The sequence below is a fragment of the Trichechus manatus genome, unplaced genomic scaffold (assembly GCF_000243295.1).
Source record: "Trichechus manatus latirostris isolate Lorelei unplaced genomic scaffold, TriManLat1.0 scaffold00008, whole genome shotgun sequence".
NCBI classification, from domain to species: domain Eukaryota; kingdom Metazoa; phylum Chordata; class Mammalia; order Sirenia; family Trichechidae; genus Trichechus; species Trichechus manatus.
Genome location: NW_004443944.1, coordinates 16,372,260 through 16,395,759, shown reverse-complemented (window position 1 = coordinate 16,395,759; position 23,500 = coordinate 16,372,260). Strand labels below are relative to the sequence as shown.

At 48.6% G+C, this 23,500-nt stretch overlaps 1 protein-coding gene across 3 annotated transcripts in view; it reads right to left on the bottom strand.

Moving 5' to 3' along the window:
• The window catches only part of SULF2 (sulfatase 2), a 146,476-nt gene that overhangs the window by 106,429 nt on the left and 16,547 nt on the right, over positions 1 to 23,500 (bottom strand). For all 3 annotated transcript variants that reach the window (XM_004370267.2, XM_012558560.2, XM_004370268.3), the window contains exon 2: positions 4,136 to 4,403. In XM_004370267.2, the coding sequence (XP_004370324.1) occupies positions 4,136 to 4,310 (175 nt within the window). In that variant the 5' untranslated portion in view covers positions 4,311 to 4,403. The remainder of the gene's footprint in view (positions 1 to 4,135; positions 4,404 to 23,500) is intronic.

The following is a 23,500-nucleotide window of genomic DNA, read 5'->3' as shown; positions in this document are numbered from 1 at the left end:
CAAGGAGTGGCTGGTGGGTTTGAACTGGTGACCTTTTGGTTAGCAGCCGAGCACTTAACCACTGTGCCACTAGGCCTCCTTCAAAAGCTAGTTCAACCGTTGGAGGAAGCGCCACTCATTTGTGGGAGGGGAGACTTTCAGGCACTGATGTATGGAACTGAGTGCTGCTGGCTGAGAACTAGCAGATGCCACGAGAGGGCTCTAACGCCATGGCATCCACTCTCTGGAATTTATCTTTCAGAAACACTCACTCTTGTGTGCAAAGGGGCGTGTGTAAAGACATTCCAAGCAGCATTGTTTGTAACAGTGAAAAACTAAAACACACGTGCACACACACACACACACATACACACACACACACACAAGCTGGAAACAACGTAATATCCCCCCCATGAGGCTGGTTAAGTAGATCAGTGGTTAAGAACATGGGTTCTGGCTTCCAGTCTTGTTTGATCACATTCTAGCTATGCAACCTTGGACAAGTGACTTAACTTCTCTGTGCCTCAGTTTCTTCATCTGTAAAATGAAGAGAAAGAACTAGGTATTTTAAGTCAGCATGGTGTTCCTTGTTCTCTTCTGTCCTATGTCCTCATCATGCCCACAGTTTCTTCCCCTTATATTTACATGTTCTGTTGGTTTTCTTCAGGGGTCACAGATGCAAAATTACAATCAGATTCTAACATGAAGTTTCGTGGGATCGCGTTGCTGCAGCAAAGTGTCTTGCTCTTTAGAGCTGGTATTTAATCACTCTCCAAGAATCTAAGAGTTGCCCTGGATTCTTCTTTTTTCCTTAACCCTGCATCCAACCCATACATCAATTTACTTCCCAACATATTCCAAGTGGAACCACATCTCATCTACCCCAATGCTTCCACTCCGGTCCGAGTGTCTATCATGGCCCAACCAATTATTACAATGGCCTCCTAATGAGTCTCCCCGCTTCTGCCCTTGCCCTCTGCGATCTAACTGTAGCCTAACAGCCAGAAGGAGCCTGGTGGAACCTGTCAGGCCATGTCCCTCCTTGCATAAGGCCCCCTAACTCAGTGTCCATTTCACTAAGAGCAAAACTCACAACCACGGCCCACAAGGCCCCCCCGACCAGACCCCAGGTGCCTCTCCACCTCACCTCTCACCACTCAAGCCCTGGATCCCTCCACTCCAGCTCACCGGCAGGTTCTGCTCCAACCTACCAAGTGCATTTCTAGCTCAACATCTTTGCCTTTCCTGTTCTCTCCTCCTGGAACAATCCCTCCCCAGTTCTCCAGCTCCCAGCACAGTGCACCACACAGAGCACATGCTTAATAAATATTTACAGAATGAACGAGCGAACGCCCAGGGCATCTCAAATTCCCAGGGCTAACAACGACCGAGACGGCTTGAGGGGCCACACGAGGTGAGACCCAGTCGCTGCCTGCAAGTCCTCGTGGAAAATTCTGCCTAGAAACAAAACTCACACCACCAGGGCCTCACAGTCTGTAAACTCTCCTGGGTTATCAAACACGGCTCATTCTAAATGCTGCCAGGAAGACAGGTATCCTATGTGTCAAATTGTCAGTAAAATCTCAGGGCTCTGATTGCTTCCTGGCTGCAAATTCTTTTTGCGCTGATAAGCTCCTGGAGGAAAAAAAATCTACACTTGTGATCATTAATACAAATCATTACAAGGAGTGACTTGGTTTTATAGAAATCATCTTTTTTTGGCAGCTAAAAGACTGATTCATGTCTTTAATGACGGATCCAGCGATGGTGTAGATTTGCAGCTGGATCGTCAGAGCAATCCTACATTTGGTTGCAAAAATTTACCCAGCAAACCTTTCACTTTGTTGCCACCAAGCATATTCCAAACTTGGTTGTCCTGTGATAGTGGACAGAGGCTAAAGGCCCACCTCTCACCTGGGCAAGTGTTGGCACTCCTTACCACAACGGGCAAGATCATTCAAGATGTGTCTCCATCCTCTCTCCAGTTCATACTCTGCCTCCCTTCCCCAGGCACTCTATGCTCCAGCCACAGCTGCCTTCTTGTTCCTGCCTCAGGACCTTTGCACATGCTGTTCCCACTGCCTGGAACACCCTTCCCCAGATCGTCACAATACACTATAGTACTGATAAGAAGGGAAACCTAATTCATAGAAGGAAAATGCATAAGGCTGTGTGCTGTCCAGTATGGTAGTTGCAAGCCACGTGCGGGCACTGAGCACTTGAAAGGCAGCTAAACTGAGATGCGCTATAGGTATAACATACATGCTGATTTCAAAGTCTTAATATAAAAAAAGTCAAGTATCTCATTAATGATTTTTTCGTATTGATTACAGTGGAAATGATAATATTTTGGATATACTGTATATTACATATGGCAAATATGTAATTAAAATTGATTTCACCAGTTTCTGTTTACTTTTTTTTTATGTAGCTACTAAAAAATCTTAACCAAACCCATTGCTGTCCAGTTGATTCCGCCTCATAGTGACCCTATAGGACAGAGAAGAACTGCCCCATAGGGTTTCCAAGGAACAGCTGGTGGATTCAAACTGCTAACCTTCTGGTTAGCAGCTATAGCTCTTAACCACTATGCCGCCAGGGCTCCATGTAGCTACTAGAAGATTTGAAATGATATTGCCAGTCATGTTTGTGGTTTGCATTATATTTCCATAGGACAGCGCTGGTACAGGGTTTAATGTAGAGAAATGGAACCCATATAAATGAGACAAGATGAGGAGAAAGAAGGTTTCCACAGAGACAGACCCCAATGGTGAGCTGGAAACATTAAGTGAAGTTTGCTTCAGGGGAGGTGAAGGTCCAAGTGAGATGGGTTCCCTCCTCATGCAAATGAAGAAACCCAGAGCTCAGAGGGAAGGAGCTCATGGACTTGTTTGAAGGGCTGGGGAGGAGATGGAGGAGGGTTTACACAGTGAACCAAGGATGAGGCCCCAGGGCTTGTGTGGGAATAAAGGGAGCGTGCTGAGGCTGTGAGCTGGAGAAGCGCCTGGGCACAGTGACCACTGCGAGCCCCTGCATGCCCACCATCATTGTGAATGAACTAAACCTTGGCAAGGGCCCCTGCCCCAACCTGGTCTACCTGGAGCCCACAGCGCTGCAAGGGGAGGAGCCTCAGGATGAGCTCAGCTTCCTGCTGGCACCATCTTTGTCAACTGGGCTGGGTCACTAGCAATAGTGATAACTTCCTGCCACGTCTGCCCTTCCTGCCCCTGGATGCCCCAAGGAAGGCTAAGCCCACCTGAATCAAGCAAGGCTGAGCCCACCCAAAGCAGGTAAGATTGGTGGAGCAGGGAGTCCGCACACACACGCACATGCACGCGCACACACACACACACACACACACACACACACAGAATGGGCTGCTGCTTTCTTTTGTTGTGTCAGCACAAATATCACCACCTCTGAGAGGCCCGCCCTGATTACCACTTTACAGTAGGCCCGGCCACCACTATACCCAGCACATCACCCTCTTCATTTTCATCAGAGCATTTGTCCCTTCCTGAAACTGTCTTAGATAGTTACTGGCTATCATGTCAATTGTCTGTCTCCCTCACTCCATGAGAATAGGGATTGTGTTGTCTTACTCATGACTGTAGTTCCAGGTGCCCTGAACATTAACTGAAAAAAAAAAAAAAAAAAAAATCCCGAAACTGTTGTCATCGAGTTGATTTGGACTCATAGCAACCCTACAGGACAGCGTAGAACTGTCTCCCATAGAATTTCTAAGGGGTGGCTGGTGGATTTGAACTGCCGACCTTTCGGTTAGTAGCTGTAGCTCTTAACCACTGCGCCACCAGGGCTCCTTGTCTGCACGCAGTAGATACTTAATAGAAATTTGTTGAATGAATCAATTGGTCTTAAAATCTCTTCTCCATAAGACTTTGGGAAAATCCAGGAGAAGTTCTGCATTAGAAGGCTGGAGACCTCTATTATCCTTGAGAACCCAGCTGCGAATCCACAAGTCTGGGCAACCCGTAGGTCTTGGTTTAATCCACTTGGTAGCAAATTCTACATGTCTACACCACCGTCTTGCATCAGGAGCCGAAGACCCGGCATCCAGACCCTGGGTAGGTGCCGCCTGCACTATAGGAAGAACACAGGGGAGGTCCTGAGGTGCCCTCCTGCAGGGGACGCTTACCGAGCTCCACGTCCTGGTCGTCTGTCAGCACCAGGATGATGTTGGGGCGGATGTTCCTGCGGTCCCTCTGAAACCTGCCTTTCAGGCGGTGGTGGGACAGGAACGCGGAGCTTCCACCCAGCAGACAGAAAGCTGTTGTGGAGAGCAAGCAAAGCAGGAGGCTGGGGGGCGCCATTTTTTGCTGATCTGTTGCTTCTTTCAGGATGCGGGGATCTGAAGTTGTGCGTTATAGTTTGTTTCTTTTCCCACTTGCTCTTCACTCACGGATCTAAAGTAGGAGGAAAAGAATCAGGTCAATATTTATGTAAAGGTTGCCCTACTGCCAGTACCTGCATAATGATTTGTACAATGTCTTCTGGCAAGAACAATGAGATTTGCTTTGAATAGATGAAGCTGTAGCAGAGCAAAAACCAAACTCAGTGAAGGTTAGAAGAAAAGTATTTGCAATTTGCCCAGGCAATAAGCAGGTAGAAACACCTTCGGAGAACACTTCAGCAAAAAGCATTTCTCCCCAGGGCCCAGTGATGCTCTGGGCATGTTGGAAGCAGCCCGAACCCCAGTCAGATTATCAGCCTGTTTCCAAAAAGCCCGACCAGTTCAACAGACAAATCCTCCTCCAGAGAAAGGAAAAGCAGCCACCCAATCTGAGGGGACAAATATTTCTGGTCCCCTCTTTCTTTTTTTAATTTTATTTTTTTGTTCTTGTTGAGAATATACACAGCAAAACATACACTAATTCAACCATTTCTACATGTACAATTCTGTGACATTGATTACATTCTTGGAGTTGTACAACCATCCTCACCCTCGTTTTCTGACTTGTTCCTCCCCCATTGACATAAACTCACTGCCCCCTGAGGTTCCTATTTAATCTTTCAAGTTGCTGCTGTCAATTTGATCCCATATAGATAGATCTTGAAAGAGCATAATGCTCAAGGCAGACATTCTTTACTAGTTAAGCTAAACTATTGTTTGGTTTTAAGAAGAATTCAGGGGATATTTTTGGTTTAAGGTTGAAAGATTATCTCAGGGCAATAGTTTCAGGGGTTCACCCAGTCCCCATGGCTCCAGAAAGTTTGAAGTCCATGAGAATTAGAAATTTTGTTCTGTATTTCCCCCTTTTGATCAGGATTCTTCTACAGAATCTTTGATCCAAATGTTCAGTAATGGTAGCCGGGCACCATACAGTTCTGCTCTCAGGGCAAAGGAGGCAGTTGTTCCTAGAGGCCATTAGCCACACATTCCATATCCTCTTCCTATTCCTGATACTCCTTCTTCCTCTGTTGTTCCAGGCGAATATAGGTCTGGTCCCCTCTTATCTGCTGGCACCGTGGGGGTGCAGAGATGAGCAGGATGGAGTTCCAGCTCTCGAGCAGCCTGTGATTCAATTGGGGGTTTGGGGGAGTATGGGGGAGGGGGGCTGGAAAATAGCACCTGCTTTGGGCTAGAAGACTCACGTGTTTCAATCCCACTCTGCCACTCAGCAGCTCAGTTTCCGCATGAATGAACCAGTGAGGGGCCTCAGTTTTCCCAGGAATAAAGTGGGGAGCACATTGCCCCTATGAGGACTCAAGCTACTGGGGATGGTGTGACAGCCCCTTGTCAGGTCACCCTCTAGTTGGACAAAAGCTATTCGTGTTGGTTTTAAGTTGCAGAATAGACAAAAGGACAATGAGAGAATCAAGGTCTCAGATTTAGAGAAAAGAACCGTGGCATCCCATGGTGACCTCAGTCATTGCTCTGACCCCAGGTGAGAAGGTAGGTGAGGGGAGGTGATGGGCCGATCTTGGCTGGAGCGTCCTCTGGTCTCCTGCTCTCTGCGATCATTTTTCTGTTTCTTGAGGAAATGAGCCTTTAAGTTCTGTCCAGGAATAGACTTTTGGTCTCATTTATTTAAGATGAGAGAGAGAGAGAGAAGGAGAGTGAGGCAGACGTGTTGGGAGGAAACCAAGTGCCTCAGAGTGGGGCTAAGTCACCGTCCCTGTGCCCTTGAAGGAGTCTGTTGGCCCCTGCTGTCCGTGGGGGCATGCCGGTTGCCACCCCAAAGTCCTGGGGATCAAGAACTCCTCCAGGGCTTCCAAACCTGCTTGCACCCTCTCTGCTACAGAATCTTTGAACTCAAAGAGCCCCCTAAGGGGTCTCCTCACTTCCTCCCCAGCGCAGCCAGAGAGGTCTTCCTAAAACGCAAATCAGATCATATCCTGCACCGGGGCCGGCACTGGAGTGAGACCAGGGAGGCGCTTCGAGCACAAAATTGAAGGGGCTCTCCCTCTCAGGGTCATCACTCACCTGCTCAAAGCCCTGCCCTGGCTTCTCATTGCTCCAAGAACAAAATGCAAACTCCCCACCAGGGGCTAGACGGCCTGGCGGGATCTGGCCCCTGCTCACCTCCTGATCTCATCTCCCCTCCTCCTCTTCCTCTCAATTGCTCTCCAGCCCCACTGCCTTCTTTCTGGTGCTTGGGCAAGTCAAGTGTGTTCCTGTCCCAGGAACTTTGCACTTGCCCTTCCTTAGACCTGGAGGAATCTTCTCCCAGGTTCTGTATGATCCGCTCAGTCTCTTCTGCCAAATCTTGGTCTAAATGTCACCTCCTCAGAGAAGCCTGCCCTGACCACCCTACCTAAGGTGGTGGTGTCCCCACCCCAGGCATACTCTCTATTTTATAACCGGTTCTATCATAATCCCTACTGCAGCCTGCAATTATGTTATTTATGACCAGTCTCCCCTACTGGAGGGTCAGCTCCCCGAGGGCCTGTGTTGTTCCCAGCTGTCTCCAGCACTTAATACTGTGCCTGGCACATAGTAGGAGCCTAATAAATGCTCGCTGAATAAATGGATGCAGGTTTGTTAAGGTCCTTTCGCATACTGCAGAGTGAAGGATACTGGGCTCGGCAGGGCCGTGTCATAAACTAGGTCTATGTGGCTTAGGAGAGGCCTCTGTCCCCGTTCTTCCCCAATCAAGCTCTGTGGGTCACCAAGGAGGAACTGGTAGCTCTGAGTTCTCTAGGCAGTGCTATGGTTGAAAAGACCCCAGCGGTCCATTCTCCACCCTGCTTGGGGCCCAGGAGGCCAACCTCTGCAGAACACATTGCCTGTGTACCCCCTCTGTCTGGCTCCGGCCGGGAGGCTGCAGGGCAGGAGGAGGCGGGAAATCAGCATAGTCATCCTCCCCTGCTCCCTCCCTAGCCTGCAGTAGCTCCCCAGTGCCTTCATCTCGCTATGTACGGCCACAGCTCCTGTCAAGGACCACTCCCCCAACTCTACCTGCTCCCGATTCCGAATGCATCATTTCCCCCTCTTGCCACTTGAAGCCGAGGGGGAGTAATGGCTCCTCTTTGTTGCTAGTCCCAGGTGCTGCACCATTCTTTGTTTGCTCCCTTAACCCCAGCCACTGTAAACATGGCGCTTCAACGGACTCTCTTAGCCAACCCTGTGACCATGCTGGCTGGCTTCACTGTATTTGGCATCCGGCTGGCCTGCATGTGGAATCTCCCTTCTAGCCTCTTCAGCCACCTCTAGGGGAGGCTGAGAGCAGGGAGCCTCCGGGCACCTGTGCAGAAAGACGAGCTGAGAGTCGCCTTATCAGCGGAGTTGGGGACAGACCCAATGTCGAGGACTCGGAGCCTCACGAGACTGGAAGGCAAGCACCACCTTCCCTCTCAATCTCCTTGGCTGTGAAAACACATGTCTCATGACAGCTAGAGCCGCACAGTGACTTTATTGGGCACTGGGTCCGTGCCACGTTGCGTGATGGTTAAGAGCATGCAGCTTGACCCTGGGCAAGTTACTTACTTCTCTGTGCCTCAGTTTCCTCATCTATAAAATGGATGTGAAAGATTAAATGAGTTAATACACAGAGTGCTGACAAACAGTATTAACTAGAAAACAGAATGCACAGTGTAAACCATTTTAAGGTCATTGCTATCACTGCAGCTGGGTCCTGTGCTAAGCACTCTGTAGAATCTTTCTTCAGTCCTCACAAACCTATGATTTATTATCTCTCATCTGTTATTATGCCCATCTTACAATTGAGAACACTGAGGCCGAGTCACTGTCCTTAGTTCACCCAGCAAGAAAAAGGCAGAGACAGGATTTGAACCCTGGGCTCCCTGACTGCTCGGCCCCAGCATCTCACCACTAAACTCATGTTTCCCAATGTCTTCTAGTCAAGTACCACAGCCCCGATTTCTGCTGCATCTGCACAACCCTCCTACTATTATTTGCCTAATGTGTTTCTTTAAATGGCCTCATTTTGAAATAAAAACACAAATCCATGTTTTTGAAAAAGAAAATTTTCTATCCAAGGGTAAGTGGGGAATCAGCATGCCTTGCCGTAAGTAGAGCTATCCACAGAAATAAAGAAACCCAAAACAGCGCTGCTAAATTCTAACAGTCTATTTCACATTTAAGGCTCGAAGCCTGAGCCCTCCGTGCTTTCATTCAGTCTCTCGCTCTCTCTCTGTCTCATTAAGGGAGATTAGCAGGTGCTGAAAGGAATTAAATCACATTAGCACCATCCCCAGACTTTCTGCTGGAGGTAACAGGAGGCTGCAAGAGGGATGAAAAGGAGTAACATTCTAGCTATCTAATTAGTCCTCAAAACCAAACCAAATCAGTTGCCAATGAGTCAATTCTGACTCATAGCGACCCCTACAGCTACCCCAAATCGTGGAGCGGTCTTCAAACCGTGCTGTTTCTCAGCGGTCCGTGTCCCACTCAGAAACACGCTGAGAGGCTTTGTACTTTAAATTGTGGACACACCAACCAGCCCACTAAAGTGCACATTCATGTTTCTTCAGCTACGTGGACATTGCACAAAAAAATAATATGAAGTTTCCAAGGGACGTCCTATAAAAAGCAACTCTCTTGAATGAGAAATAATAATAGCAAATGCATACTGACAGCTTGCAATGCTCCAGCCCTGCTCTAACCATTGACATTCCCATATACATCCATAGATAGTATACCCATTTTACAGATGAGGAAGCTGAGGCACAGAGAGTTAAAATCACTTGTTCACAATCACACAGCTACATAAGTGGCAGAGCCAGGGTTCAAACCCTGTCTGGCTCAAGTCCGCCTCAATCGAACCTCATGAAAGCACATCTCTGAGCAAGTTTCTGAGTCCCCCAGCCTCGGTTTCTTCATCTGCCGAGTGGAGTGGCTGGCCAGGTGTCCTCTGAGGGCCTTTTTGGTTCTGGGTCTGTGACACAAAAGTGCAGGGACCTGGGAGCCGCAGCCTGTCCTGGGAGCCCTGGGCCAGGTGGGGGATGGCGCTGGCGGCTGTGGTCAGCTGTTGGTCTTCTTAGCGCCCCCTGCTCCTGGGCATCAATAACGTGCCAGCAGGATTTGCTTTCCTTGGCTTGAAGTCAAAGCTCCACAACCAGAGGCTGAAGAATAACAGGAGCTAATTATTTCATCAGATTGAGTCATCTGCAGGTCAATGTTTGATGAATTCTCCCGGCTCTGACTTCTCCTGGCCCTGAGCCAGCCTCTCTCTGGATGCTGAAGAAATCAATTAGAAATGACACAAGAGATGCGGTCTCCATTTTTTTCCTTCTTGGTAAAAGACTGAAAGTAGCTAAGCTGCAAGTGTGCGATGAATTCACGCAGCACGAGCGGCCTGACGGTCTGTCCACACTGTGGACCCACCTCACTCCCACCAGCCCATTGCATGTCTATCCAGCTCCTCTTTGTCCTGTATCTTCTCACAGACTGAGAAACCCCGGGACCCCACCCAGGCCTGGCCAGGAAAGACTTAAGGCAAACTCTCCATGTCTGCTCCACTATCTTGCATCAAGAACCTTAGACCTAGCATTGAGATCCTGGGTGGTTGTAGGAAGGACATATGGGAAGGCCCCGAGATGCCCTCCTGTTTTCCTCTGAGGATCCCCAAATCTAAAAATTGGAGTGGAGATGAGTTTGGTGAGAGGAAGAGGTGGCCAGAGACAGAAAATGGGGGCTGGTCAGCTGTGAAAACCCCTATGAGATCCATGCAGAAAGGCAACAGTGGTGGTGTGTAGGGGTGTGCGGAGATGTCTCAGATGCTGGGACCGGAGATCCCAACCACTTATGTCTTCATTTATTTTACAAATATTTATTTATTAGGGTCCCACTATGTGTGTTGGGTGGTAGGATGCTGCTGGCTAGATTAGAACAACAGCCTTCTAGGTCCTAAGTGGTTTCCCTGCTTCCACCCTGACCCCCCTTCAGTTCAGTCTCCATCAGGCAACCCAAGGGATCCCATCCACCAAAACTCTGTGAAGGATCCCATCATGTGCAGACTAAAACCCCAAACCCTTCAAAGACCTGTGAGACCCTACACAATCTGACCCAGGACCTCTCTGACCTCGCCACCTTTCACTCTCTCCCTTGCCCACTTGGCTGCAGCCATAATGGCCCCTCACTGTCCTTGAACATACTAGGCACGGCCCCACTGCAGGGCCTTTGCCTCTGCCTGGAGTGTCCTTCATCCAGATTATCTTCATGTCCCCTCCCTCACCTCCTTCAGGTCTTCACTCATATTTCACCGTTGCAGCTTAAAGCCCAAACCTCCACCCTTCCCAGCAGCACTTACAACCCTCCAACAGCTAGCTGACTTATTGATTTCTTTGCAAATCTTCTCCACTAGGAGGTCAGCTCCCTGGGGGCATAGATTTTTGTCAGCATGGCTCATATCTGTAACGGTTCATTTTATGTGTCAACTTGGCTAGGCCATTGGTGGTGTTATTAGGTGCTGTCCACTCGGTTCCGACTCATAGTGACTCTATAGAACAGAGTAGAACTGCCCCATAAGGTTTCCAAGGAGTGGCTGGTGGATTTGAACTGCCAACCTTTTGGTTAGCAGCCGAGCTCTTAACCACGACGCCACCAGGGCTCCAGCTGGGCCGCAGGACCCAGCTATTTAATCAAACACTAATCTAGGTGCGGCTGTGGAGGCATTTTCTAGATGTGGTTAACATCTACAATCCGTTGACTCTAAGTGAAGGAACTCACTTTTGAGAATGTGGTTGGACTTCATCCCATCAGCTGAAGGCCTTAAGAGCAAAAACTGAGGCCTTCCAGTGGAGCAGAAATTCTGCTTCAAGACTGTAGCATCAACTCTAGCCTGAGTTTCCAGCCTGCCGACCTGCCCTACAGGGTTTGGACCTGTCAGCTCCCACAATCACATGAGCCAATTCCTTAAAATCAATCACTCTCTCTCTCTTCCTGTCTCCCTCCCTCTCTCTCTCTCTCTCTGTATATATGTTCTCCTACCAGCTCTCTTTCTCTGGACAACCCTAATAACAATGTCTGTATCCCCAACACCTAAAACAGTGCCTGAGACACAACAGACACTCAGAACATTGAATGAGCAAAGAATTTTCTCCCTCCTCATGGTAACAGGACTCAATCAGGCTTTGAGGGCACCCTCCTCCCTCCATCCCTTAAGTGAAGTCTGACTGTGGGTGGGGCATATGACCAGGCAAAGCCAATCAGCACACGCCATCCCTCTAGCTCCAGGGATTGGTCCAAGATAGCCATGTGACCCAGGTCTGACCAGTAAGAGCGAGGGAACCCCAGAGACTGGGCACTCTCCTGATGTTCTGGGTGCTGGGATGACGTGAGCCCTGCATGTGCTGCTGGCAGCCACCAGTGGCGCCCAAGAGAGGATGCTGGTGACACTGGGCTGAATCAAGCTGCCTCTTACAGCCATTGCAGGTGCACAGCAGTGCCCTTTCTTGCTTAAACTTGTCCAGGTTAGGTCTGTCATTTGCAACAGGAAGCACCCAGACCAACACAGTAGTGAAACTCCCAAAAGGATGATGATGAATAATACTAAAATGCATTGCGTGCTTCTCACAGGCCCCGTACAGTTCTAAGCATTTCTCCTGTGCTAATGTAGAATGGAGAAGTTCTATAACTTGCCCAAGGCCACCCAACTTGGGGGCTGAATATTGCCCCTTGGGCCCCCTCCCCATCCTCTCCCCACCTGCCCCGTGCTCTGGGAGGCTCACTGATGGGCCCCATCCATGGGCTCTGTGCTCTCTGGCCGCTGGTTGGGTTTGGCCAAGGGAGGTGCTGACAGGGGATGGGAGGTTGGGAGGAGAGAGAGGCTGGGGTAGTCACTTCTCTGTGCCCTCCTCCCACGTTGCCACATCCCTCATTGCTCCAGTGAGCACCACAGCTCCCATGGGCGGCCCTCTCCAGCTTCTAGAAACTGCTCCCTGCTGCCACCAGCCTCAGGGATCTGCACTCCTGCTTTTCCTTCCTTTGTGAGGAGTGCCTTTGTTAAACTGTGCTTGGTTGGAGGTACCGCCTGTTTCCTGTTGGGCCCCTGGCTGATAAAGCAAGTAGTGGGGCTGAGATTTGCATCCAGACGTCCTGACCCCAGAGCCCACTCTCTTAACTCCTACACCCACCTGGAACCCAGAAAGTGATACAAGGGGCCCAGGTTAAGTGTGTTGCATAAATGGGGACAAGAAGAAGAAAGGTAAACGTGGGTGGCCTGGGGGCAGTCACGGAGAACTGCCTGGAGGAGTACTTACAGAGTAAAGGTTGAGAATCCTAAAGGAGCAAGGCTCTGAAGAACCCACAGGGTTGCCTTCTGAAGAAGGTGGAGGACAAAGGCTGTTTCTGGCAGAGGAACAGCCTGAGCAAGCAGCAGGCAGAGGGAGAGAGGAGAGAGGCAGAGTGGGAGGGACAGGATGTGTGGTCCAGAACCTCGCAAGCCCAGCACTTGTCTAGACAGAGGATGACACATGCGCGTCTGTTAAACCTTACACTCCCCTGGTGGCTCCCCCTCTTCATGGCCACAGGCCTTTCCCAGCCGCCTCTCCTCCTCTCCAGGGCTGTCAAAGCAGGGACAGGCGCTCCTGGAATGCTGGGGTTGCAGCCTCTCTCTGAATGCCCTGCCTTGGCCTAGCATCATCTGGTGGCTCTCTGTGCCTGCTCCTGGAATTCCATCTGGAGCCAGAGAACCAAGCCAGCTCTCAAGATCAGGGCAGAGGGCAAGAGAAGGGCGCTTCAGAGGGAGGTGGGAAAAGATCAGGTTTCACGACAAGGGTCAGGAAGTGGAAGAGAAATTAGGGCATAAAGAGAAGGGTAAAAAACAGGCAAGTAACTCAGGGCTCAAGAATCCAGCTGCCTGTATAACTATTCATGCAACAAGAATCTGAGGGCCTACTATGTGCCAGCCACCGTTCTTGGCACTGGGGAAACAGCTCGTTGTCAGCTGTTGTAGAGCTGGCTCTGATTCTTGGCAACCTTGTGTATAAAAGAAGAAATGTTGCCCAGGGTTACAGCAGTGAAAATCAATCAATCAAGCAATAAAAATAATAAATAAATAACAACCCACAAAAAAACCCCAACTCCTGACCTCATGAAGCTGACATCCTAAGGGGTCAACATATCAAAAGCTGGAGCTGCAAGACTCTAGCTAAATGTGAGAAGGATCAGAAAACGAGATTGGAAATTAGGACAAACCCCAGGTGAACTGCTAGAACTGGTCCCAGATTAAGGTTGGAGCTCCAAGGAAGTTTAGAAAGAATGTATTCTAAGACCTCGGCAACTGAGTATCAAAGTGTTTTGCACATCAAGTGAGTAGATGTTTGAGAGGTTGTATAATTCACACTCAAATATGTGAGCACTCCACACGTGCCAGGTGCTGTTTTATGATCAGTGAAAAAATAACAGACAAAAATCCCTACCCTCATGGAGCTGATACTTTAGTGAGTGGAGAGAGAAAAGCAAATAAACTGATAAATGCTAGCAGCCGGCCTGCCTGGGTTGGAATCTCAGCTCTATCACTTACTAGCTGTTAGGCCAATAAGCTGCTGTGCCCTCAGTGTCTTCCTTCATAGAATGTGGACAGTAGTAGCACTGACCATATAGGGTTGTTGAGGATGAAATGGAAGACTTGAGAACAGAGCTGTATACAGTTAAGTGCCCAATAAATGTTAGCTAGTTTTATTTGCTGGGTTTGGGCCACCCAGCATTCTCTCACTCAACTTTCTATAATGGCTCCCAGTTTGCATTTAGGGATCTTCTCCAGCTGTATCCTTGGTCCATATGGTTCAAATTAGGCCCCAGCTCCAAGGCTGGATCATGGGTTCCAGGCCTGAGAAAATCAGAGTGTTCCAATCCTCCTGGCCTCAGTGCCAATCAGCATAATCCAGAAGCTTCAGCCTGGCTGATTGGGAGGAGGTGCTTACTCTTTCTAATTGGCTGGGAACACATGAGGCTAGGTGAAGACTCTGGTGCCATCTTGCCTCACATGGAGTTGAGAATGAAGCCAACACTTGGAAGAGACCAGTGCTGTGAAACAGAATGAACTTGGGTGGTAACAACAACATCTGAGACCTGGATCCAGCCAAGCCTGAAGGATTTACCTCTGGATTCATCTCCGGATTGTTTCAGGCACCAAAACATTCCTCTTTGTTCTTCAACCAATTTGAGCTGTTTTATTTCTTTTTAGGTCAACTTTCTCACATTCTGACTCTTTAGGGACATGAATGAAATTCCCTTTTTCTCTTAGGTCAATCTGAATTGCTTTATCTGTGACTTGCAATGAAATAGGCCCAAACTGTGGAACAAGCTAGGGGCAGAGTGTTGACTCAGGTGGCTCCCCAGCCAATCTTCTGCCTTTATGCTCAGAAAGACATGACAACATAGCTTGCCAGCCCACAGCCAGGCCTCCTGGGCCTGTGCCCAACTCGTCACCTTATCTCAGGCAACTTTCCTCATCCTTATTTGCCAGCTGATAAGAGAAAGGTGGTGTGGAAAAGCGGAAGTAACATGGGTGTGGGAGTCATGAGTTCTGGCTCTGACTCTGCCACCCTAGCCTCGGAGGAAAGTTTCCTCATCTGCCAAGAAAAACAGACTGTTCCCTGTGCCTTAAAGATTGGGGTGGGTGGAATCTGAGGAGGTGGAGAGGGTGCCTTCCCTGGCCTCCCTGCCTGAGGCAGGCCTCCTTCTGTGACTCTCTCTGCCTCAATCCTAGGTTTGTTCTCCTCAAAGCACTTTTCACAACCTGTGATTCCTTTATTTACTCTTCTGTTAGGGTTTGTATTTGTGGGGGGTCATCTCCCCCTCTGAAACATAAACTCCACAAGGGCAGGGGCTCAGTTTCTCTTGTTCACCCCTATAGCCCCGGCCCCTGGCACAGCCTAGGTGTTAATTCTACCAGTGAGTCAACAAGTATTTGTTGTTGTTGGCTGCTGTCGAGCTGACTCCGACTGAGGGTGACCTTCTGTGTAACAGGACAAAATGGTGTCCGTTCCTGGGCTATACTTACAATCGCCAGCATGCTTGAGTCCATTGTTGGGGCTGTTGTGCCCCCTCATCTCACCGACAGTCTCCCTCACCCTTATCATCCTCCTCTAGCAACTGATCCTTCTTGATGACGTGTCCAAAGCAAGCAAGGTGTACAGTGTTTTGTTGGGATCCATAAGGTTTTCATTGGCTAAATTTCAGAAGTAGATTGTCAGGCTTTTCTTCCTAGTCTGTCTTAGTCTGTAAGCTCAGTTGAAACCTGTCCACCATGGTATTTGAAACACTGTGCCCTGCTGGCATTTGAAATACCAGTGGCATAGCTTCCAGCATCCCAGCAACATACAAGCCCCCAGAGTAGGACGAGCTGACAGACGAGCGGTAGAACGAGTATTTACTGAGAACCTAATATGTACCAGGCTCAGGTCTAAGGGAAGAAAGAGACAAAGGGCTCAGCCTTCATGAAGCATTAGCTACGGAGGTAGCGCAGGGGAGGGAGGGTGGAAGTGCTGGTGGGGGGGAAGATTGCAACTTTGCATAGGGTGGTCAGCGAAGGCCTCTCTGAGAGCTGACATTCGGGCAGAGGCCTGAGGAGGTGAGGGATATGCCCTGTGGATACTTAGGGGAATAGCATGGCAAGCAGAGGGAAGAGCAAGTGCAGATATCCTGAGGAAGGCACATGCCTGGGGTGGCTGAGGAAGATAAAACAGACAAGGGTGGCTGTGTGAAGCTGAATGACGGGAAGACTGATACTCTGAGGGAGAGGGGTCCTGGAAGGTTCGGGCATAGGAGTGATGTGATTCGATGTAGGCTTTAACAGAATCCTTCTGGTGGCTGTGGAGAATAGATTATAGGGAGCAGGGTGGAAGCAGGGAGATGAGGAAGGAGGTGATTGCTTGGACTGGGTGAAGGCAGTGAAGGGGGTAAGAAGTGGACAGGCTCCAGGTACTTGTTGAATGAATATATTAATGAAAGATTGAATGGTGGGAAGATTGGCATAAGCATTCTGATTCCTACTGACGGACAACAAATTACCATAAAATTAGTGACAGAATAAAAACTTAAAAAAAATTTTTTTTTATGCTTATGAACTCTGTGGTACGGGAATGTGAACAAGACAGAGCAGGAATGGCTGGTCTCTGCTTGCTCATGTCTGGAGCCACAGCTGAAGAGATTCAGCAGCTGGGGGTACCTTGACAGCTAGGGGTTGACTCATCTGGAAGTGTCTTTACTCACACAGGTGGTGGCTACTGCTGGCAGTGTGGGACCTTAGCTGGGGCTGTGGACTGGCACCTCCATGCTGCCTCTTCATGTGGCCTGGGCTTCCTCACAACATGGCGGCCTCATGGTACTGTCTGGTTTCTTCCATGCCAGCTTAGGGCTCCAAAAGCGATTGTCCCAGCAAATAAGGCGGAGCTGCTTTGTCTTTTCTGACCTAATGCTGGAAGTCCCAAAGCATTGTTTCCGTCATATTCTCTTGTTTACCAGAGATTCTTGAGCCCAGCCAGATTTAATGGGAGGGGATACAGACTCCACCTCTGGAGGGGAGGAGTGTCAAGGTCACACTGTAGATGAGCATGTGGGACATGTTGCTGTGACCATCTTGGAAAACATAATCTACCCCACCAAGTCACAGAGACCTATACGTGGGGGAGGGGAGAGACTAAGAGCCACATGGGCCTCTTCCCTCAGCACAACATCCCTTCTAGAAAGTGAAACATGATCTGGCCTCTACCCACTGTCTGTGTCTGCCAACTTTGGAGTGTGTGTCCATGCCCATGTCAAAGATCCCCTAAGCTGAAGGAAGTCCTGGGGTCACCTAGTTTCCCCCATCCCCATTCTTCCTCCCCATATGACCCAAAGGAGTTAAATCAATGATTTCGGGGTCCAGGGTTCTGAGGGGAGCTGAAGAGGCAAAGAGAAAGGCGTGCTCTGGTGTGAAAGTAACAATGACCTCTCACCTTTATTGCAGAGAATGGATTTTCCCAGGTCTATCTGTGTTGATGTTGCTTATTGGGCCAGTTATGAGGATTTTTGTTTTCTTTATGTTGAAGTGTAATCCATATTGAAGGCTGTAATCTTTGATCTTCATCAGTAAGTGCTTCAAGTCCTCTTCACTCTCAGCAAGTAAGGTGTGTCATCTGTACATAGCAGGTTGTTAATGAGCCAGCCCTCAATGTGATGCTGTGTTCCTCTTCATATATTCCAGCTTCTCGGATTATTTGCTCAGCATACAGATTGAATAAGTATGGTGAGAGGATACAACCCTGACACACACCTTTCCTGATTTTAAACCACACAGTATCCCCTTGTTCTGTTCGAACAACTGCCTCTTGGTCTATGTACAGGTTCTGCATGAGCACAATTAAGTGTTTTGGAATTCCCATTCTTCAAAAGTTTATCCATAATTTCTTATGATACATACAGTCAAATGCCTTTGCATAGTCAATAAAACACAGGTAAACATCTTTCTGGTATTCTCTGCTTTCAGCCAAAATCCATCTGATATCAGCAATGATATCCCTTGTTCCATGTCCTCTTCGGAATTTGGCTTGAATTTCTGGCAGTTCCCTGTTAATGTACTGCTGCAATTGTTTCTGAATTATCTTCAGCAAAATTTTACTTTCGTGCGATATTACGATATTGTTTGGTAACTTCTGCATTCTGTTGGATCACCTTTCTTTCAAATGGGCACAAATATGGATCTCTTCCAGTTGGTTGGCCAGGTAGCTATCTTCCAAACTTCTTGGCATAGATGAGTGAGTACCTCCAGTGCCGCATCCGTTTGTTGAAACGTCTCAATTGGTATTCCGTCAATTCCTAGAGCCTTGTTTTTGCTTTTACGTAGAAAGGAAGCCACCTAACAAACCCAGAAAACCAAACAGAAGTACAGGATCTGAGTTTGGGGGAACTGGCTCTAACTCCCTCTAAGTCCTTCCGTTCTGCTGATTCTAGAAGTGACACTACTCAGGCATGGGCCCTGCAGCCCTGCGGGCTCAGGGCCATCATCAACACGGAACCCGTCCAGGAGAGGAGCCTGCTGTCCTCAGCACAGTTCTTCTCAGGGGTTGGCTGGTTTGGGGGTGTGAAGAGCTGGAAACTTAACATGGGGGTGGTAGGCCAGGGTCCCAGAGCTGGTTTGGGAGGAACTTTGCAATGCCTGGCTGGGTGGGAGAGCTGGAAAGGGGTCCCACCCTGCCAGAACTCAGCTGGGGACGACTCAGCTTCTCTTCCCGGCCCAGGATCAGCCACTGGAGTTTTTATAGGCTGCTCCCAGGAAGTTTCTGGTGAGATGGCGGCTTTCAGGGCAGGGGCTTCGGGAGCAAAGCAAACACTCCATTCCCCTCTAAAACGGGCACAAGTGTACCCCATCCCGTATCCAGGGGCTTGGGAGTTTCGCTTGTTCACCTGCACTGTTGTTTGTGCTATATTTACCATCCAGTCGACTCACTTCCTCATTTTAGTAAATTTATGTCGAAGGGCAAGTTTCTCCCCTCCATGGGGAACAAGCACCACTTGCCACAAATCAGAGTTTGTCAGCTTCAGCACTAGTGACATCCGTGGCTGGAGCATTTCTCTGTTGTGGCGTCCGTCCTGTGCACTGGAGGATGTTTGGCAGCGTCCCTGGTCTCTGTCCACCAGACGCCATTGGCACTCCTACTCACAGCTGTGACAACCCAAAATGTCTTCAGACAAAATTGCCCCTGGCTAAGAACCACTGTCATAAATGGGTGGCAACAGTACAAAACAAACCCAAAGGCACTGACTAAATTCTTGCTTGCCCAGGGCTCTGAGCTTTTTTTTTTACAAGAGGCGCAGGTCTCCTTGAAGACCATGAAGGAGAAGCTCATGGGGGTCCCTCCTGGAGGGCTCAGAAGGCTTCAAAGAGAAGGGAAAAGGGAATGGCTTGCTCACAATATGATTCAATGTCATTTACACTCATGCAGAGACCACCTAAAAGCAGCTTGAGGACCACTGTGTCCTGCCCACCAGAAACCATGCCTTGTTCCCGTTAATGGGACTGGGTCAGCCAGGTTCCAGTGGCCTTGCCCAAGGCCTTGGCTCACCAGAAGTCTGGATGTCACCTTTGGAGAGAGACACCTGTTGTTGCAGCCTTTGACAAAAGTGAGGACTCAGACTCAAATGCCTGCAGGGGCCAGGCAGGTGACACAGTAAGTGAAGAGGACTGGAGGGAGGATAACAGGGAGGGGTGGGGACTGGGGCACACTGGAGACGCCATTTCCAAAGTAAAAGCATTCAATGCATTTTAAACACCGAGCAGGCCAAGCAACCCCTTCGGAGTCTAATGGGGGCCTAGTGACCCTTCGAAGTGATCTAGCCTATTCTAAGCACCTACTATGTGCCAGGTGCTGTGTAAGATGGTAGGAAACAGCAGTGGACACAAGAGGCCAGGCCTCTGTCCTCAAGGAGCTGCCATTCTTGTGGGGGAGACAGATAATTAACAAATGAAGATGAATTTCATATTGTCTTAAGAGCCCTGAAAGAAACAATGAGGGTGATGAGGAAGAGTGAATTGGGGGAGGTCTCTCTGAGATGATGACACTGAGCTGAGATCTGAAAGTGGGCTAGAAGCCAGCTGTGGGCAAAATGCTTTCTGAGCAGATGAACAAGGATGTGCAAAGGCCCTGAGGTGGGAATGTACTTGGCCGGAGCGGGGAGGAGCAGCCTGGCATTGATGAGGTTGGACATTGCCTTCTCCCAGCCCATGCCTTCCTGGCAGGCCGCACCTGCTGTCCTTCCTGGATGTTTAGGGGAAACAGGGATCAGATACAGACATTCCCACCTCTGTTCTTTGTTCCTTTGTCTCAGCTGTGGACAAAAGCTTCCCTGGCAGCGAGTTACAAAGTTATTTCTGCAAAAGGCCGTCGGCCAAAAGCAATAAAGTCAGACCTGAAGAGAGTCATTATTCATGCCTAATTGTGGGCTGGTTCTGAGTGTGGGGGCCACAGCGAGGAATGACGGCCCCACCCCCTCCCTTTTTGAACCTCGCACTTTCTCGGCACTGTTTACCCCCTTGAACACGTATTTATGTTTACAGAGCTTGTAGTTTCCTTGGAGAAGAACATAAAAGGAATAAAAGGCTATTCTGACTGCCCGATATTTAGAATTCAATGATCCCCTTCCTTCCTTCCCACCCAGCCCATAGCTGTGTGCCATCCTTGGCCATCACGTCCCTGTTACTACAGGTGAACCCCTCATTAGCTCACCTTGGAACTGGCCCAAAACTGACAATTACTGGAGAAGCTTGTCCTCCCAGGAGGTGGAGGGAGGCTGAAGCAACTTTTTCCAAACAACCCGCTAAATATAGAGACGTGAGTGGAGAGAATTTTGAATGACAGGTCCATTTCCAACCCTGGTGTGCTGTGAAATCCAATTAGCAGCTGGAAATAGATCGTCAAGTGGGAGGTGAGGGGTGGGTCAGACGTGCTGCTGGGGTGGGTCCACCGCCAGGAGACTCATGGGGTGTCGCCAGGTGCACCGACGACGTCATGGCTTTTTTAACAAATTTTTTTCCCATAAAAAAATTTATCCATACATTGTTATGTGACCTTAATTGCTCTCCCCATACTGTGACAGCACCCTCCTCCTTTCTATCCCTGATTCCCCATGTCCATTCAGCCAGCTCCTAAACCTCTATGCCTTCTCATCTCACCTCTAGACAGAAGCTGCCCGTTTTAGTCTCTTGTATCTACTTGAGCTAAGAGCTGGCCTCGGAAATTGTTTTAGTTCTGGGCTGACAGAGAATCCAGGGGCCATGCTTTCCATGGTTCCTCCAGTCTCAGTCAGACCATTAAGTCTGGTCTTCTTACTAGAGTTTGAGTTCTGCACCCTACCTTTCTCCTGCTCCATCAGGGACTCTTTGTCGTGTTCCCTGTCAGGGCGGTCATTGGTGGTAGCCGGGCACCATCTAGTTCTTCTGGTCTCAGGCTGATGAAGTCTCCAGTTTAAGTGGCCCTTTCTGTCTCTTGGGCTAATACTTTCCTTGTGTCTTTGGTGTTCTTCATTCTCCTTTACTCCAGGTGGTTGGGACCAACTGATGCATCTTAGATGGCCGTTTGCAAACTTTTAAGACCCCAGATGCCACTCACCAAAGTAGGATGCAGAACATTTTCTTAATAAGCTTTGTTATACCAATTGACCTAGATGTCCCCAGAAAGCACGGTCCCCAGACCCCTGCCTTGCTACTCTGTCCCTCAAAGTGTTTGATTTTATTCAGGAGACTTCTTAGCTTTGGCAGTTGTGCTGACTTCCCCTGTAGTGTGTGCTGTCCTTCCCTTCACCTAAGATAATTCTTATCTACTATCTAGTTAGTAAATAACCCTCACCCTCCCTCCCTACCCTCGTAACCATCAAAGAATGTTTTCTTCTGTGTTTAAACCTTTTCTTGAGTTCTTATAATAGTGGTCTTATATAATATTTATCCTTCTGTGACTGACTAAATTCACTCAGCATAATGACCTCCAGCTTCCTCCATGTTATGTTTCACGGCTTCATCCTTGTTTATTGTTGCGTAGTATTCCATTGTGGGGATATACCATAATTTGTTTATCCATTCGTCTGTTGATGGGCACCTAGGTAGTTTTCATCTTTTTGCTATTGTGAACAGTGCTGCAGTGAACATGGGTGTGCATATATCTGTTCCTGTGATGGCTCTTACTTCTCTAGAATATATTGCAAGGAGCAAGATAGCTGGATCATATGATACTTCTATTTCTAGCTTTTTAAGGAAGCGCCAAATCGATTTCCAAAGTGGTTGTATCATTTTACATTCCCACCAACACTGTTTAAGTGTTCCAGTCTCTCCACAACCTCTCCAGCATTTATTGTTTTGTGTTCTTTGGATTAATGCTAGCCTTGTTGGGGTGAAATATCTCATTGTAGTTTTGATCTGCATTTCTCTAATGGCTAATGACTGTGAGCATGTCTTCATGTGTCTGTTAGCCACTTGAATATCTTCTTTGGTGAAGTGCCTGTTCATATCCTTTGCCCATTTAATCAGGTTATTTGTCTTTTTGTTGTTGAGGTTTTGTAGTACCTTGTAGATTTTAGAGATTAGACGCTGATTGGATTTGTCATAGCCAAATTTTTTTTCCCAGTCTGTAGGTTGTCTTTTTACTCTTTTGGTGAAGTCTTTTGATGAGCGTAAGTGTTTGATTTTTAGGAGCTCCCACTTATCTAGTCTGTCTTCTGGTGCTTGTGCATTGTTACTTATGGTTCATATTGGGTTTATGACATGTATTAGGGCTCCTAGCGTTGTCCCTATTTTTTCTTCCATGATCTTTATCTGCCATGGCTTTTTGAAGGAGGGGAGGGAGAGCTGGCTGCCAATGGCCACAGCGCAGCAGGGTCTGGGGAGGTGGGAGCACTCCCAGTGTGGCCGGCCCCTCCGGTCCTGGTTCCAGTGGCACCTTCCACTGAGCCAGTGGTCCCCTCATTAGTGCACATGCTTGCTTCCAGGAGCCAGAGGCCATCACTCTTGTCTTTCGGACGCAATGCTGAGGCATGAAAGGGATTCTGGGAGTAGGCTCTGCCCTTTAATGTAAAGTGGGGATACCAGATCCCCGGTAGGGCTTGACCCCTGGGGCCCCTGACCTGGAAAAGCTGCCACATGGATTTGGGCATTCTACTTATTAGCTGCTGTCAAGTCACCCTCAACTCATGGCAACCCCATGCACAACAGGATCGGACCACTGTGATCCATAGGGTTTTCACTGGCTAATTTTTGGAAGTAGAGTACCAAACCTTTCTTCCTAGTCTTAGTCTGGAAGCTCCGCTGAAACCTGTTCAGCATCACAGCAACACACAAGCTTCCACTGAGAAACGGATGGTGGCTGTGCATGAGGTGCATTGGCCGGGAATTGAACCCAGGTCTCCAGGATGGAAGGTGAGAATTCTGACACTGGACCACCACTGCCTCACATATATACATGCATACATATATACATACATAAATGTTAACTAATTACCCAGGGGCAGTGTCACTTATTAAGGGACCATGCAGAGATTTCTAAATTATTTTATCTGCCCAGCATCTGCCCCCCGCCCCTTCTTTTGAGAATAACAACCCAATTTCCTTTTGGAAATTTCCTCCCA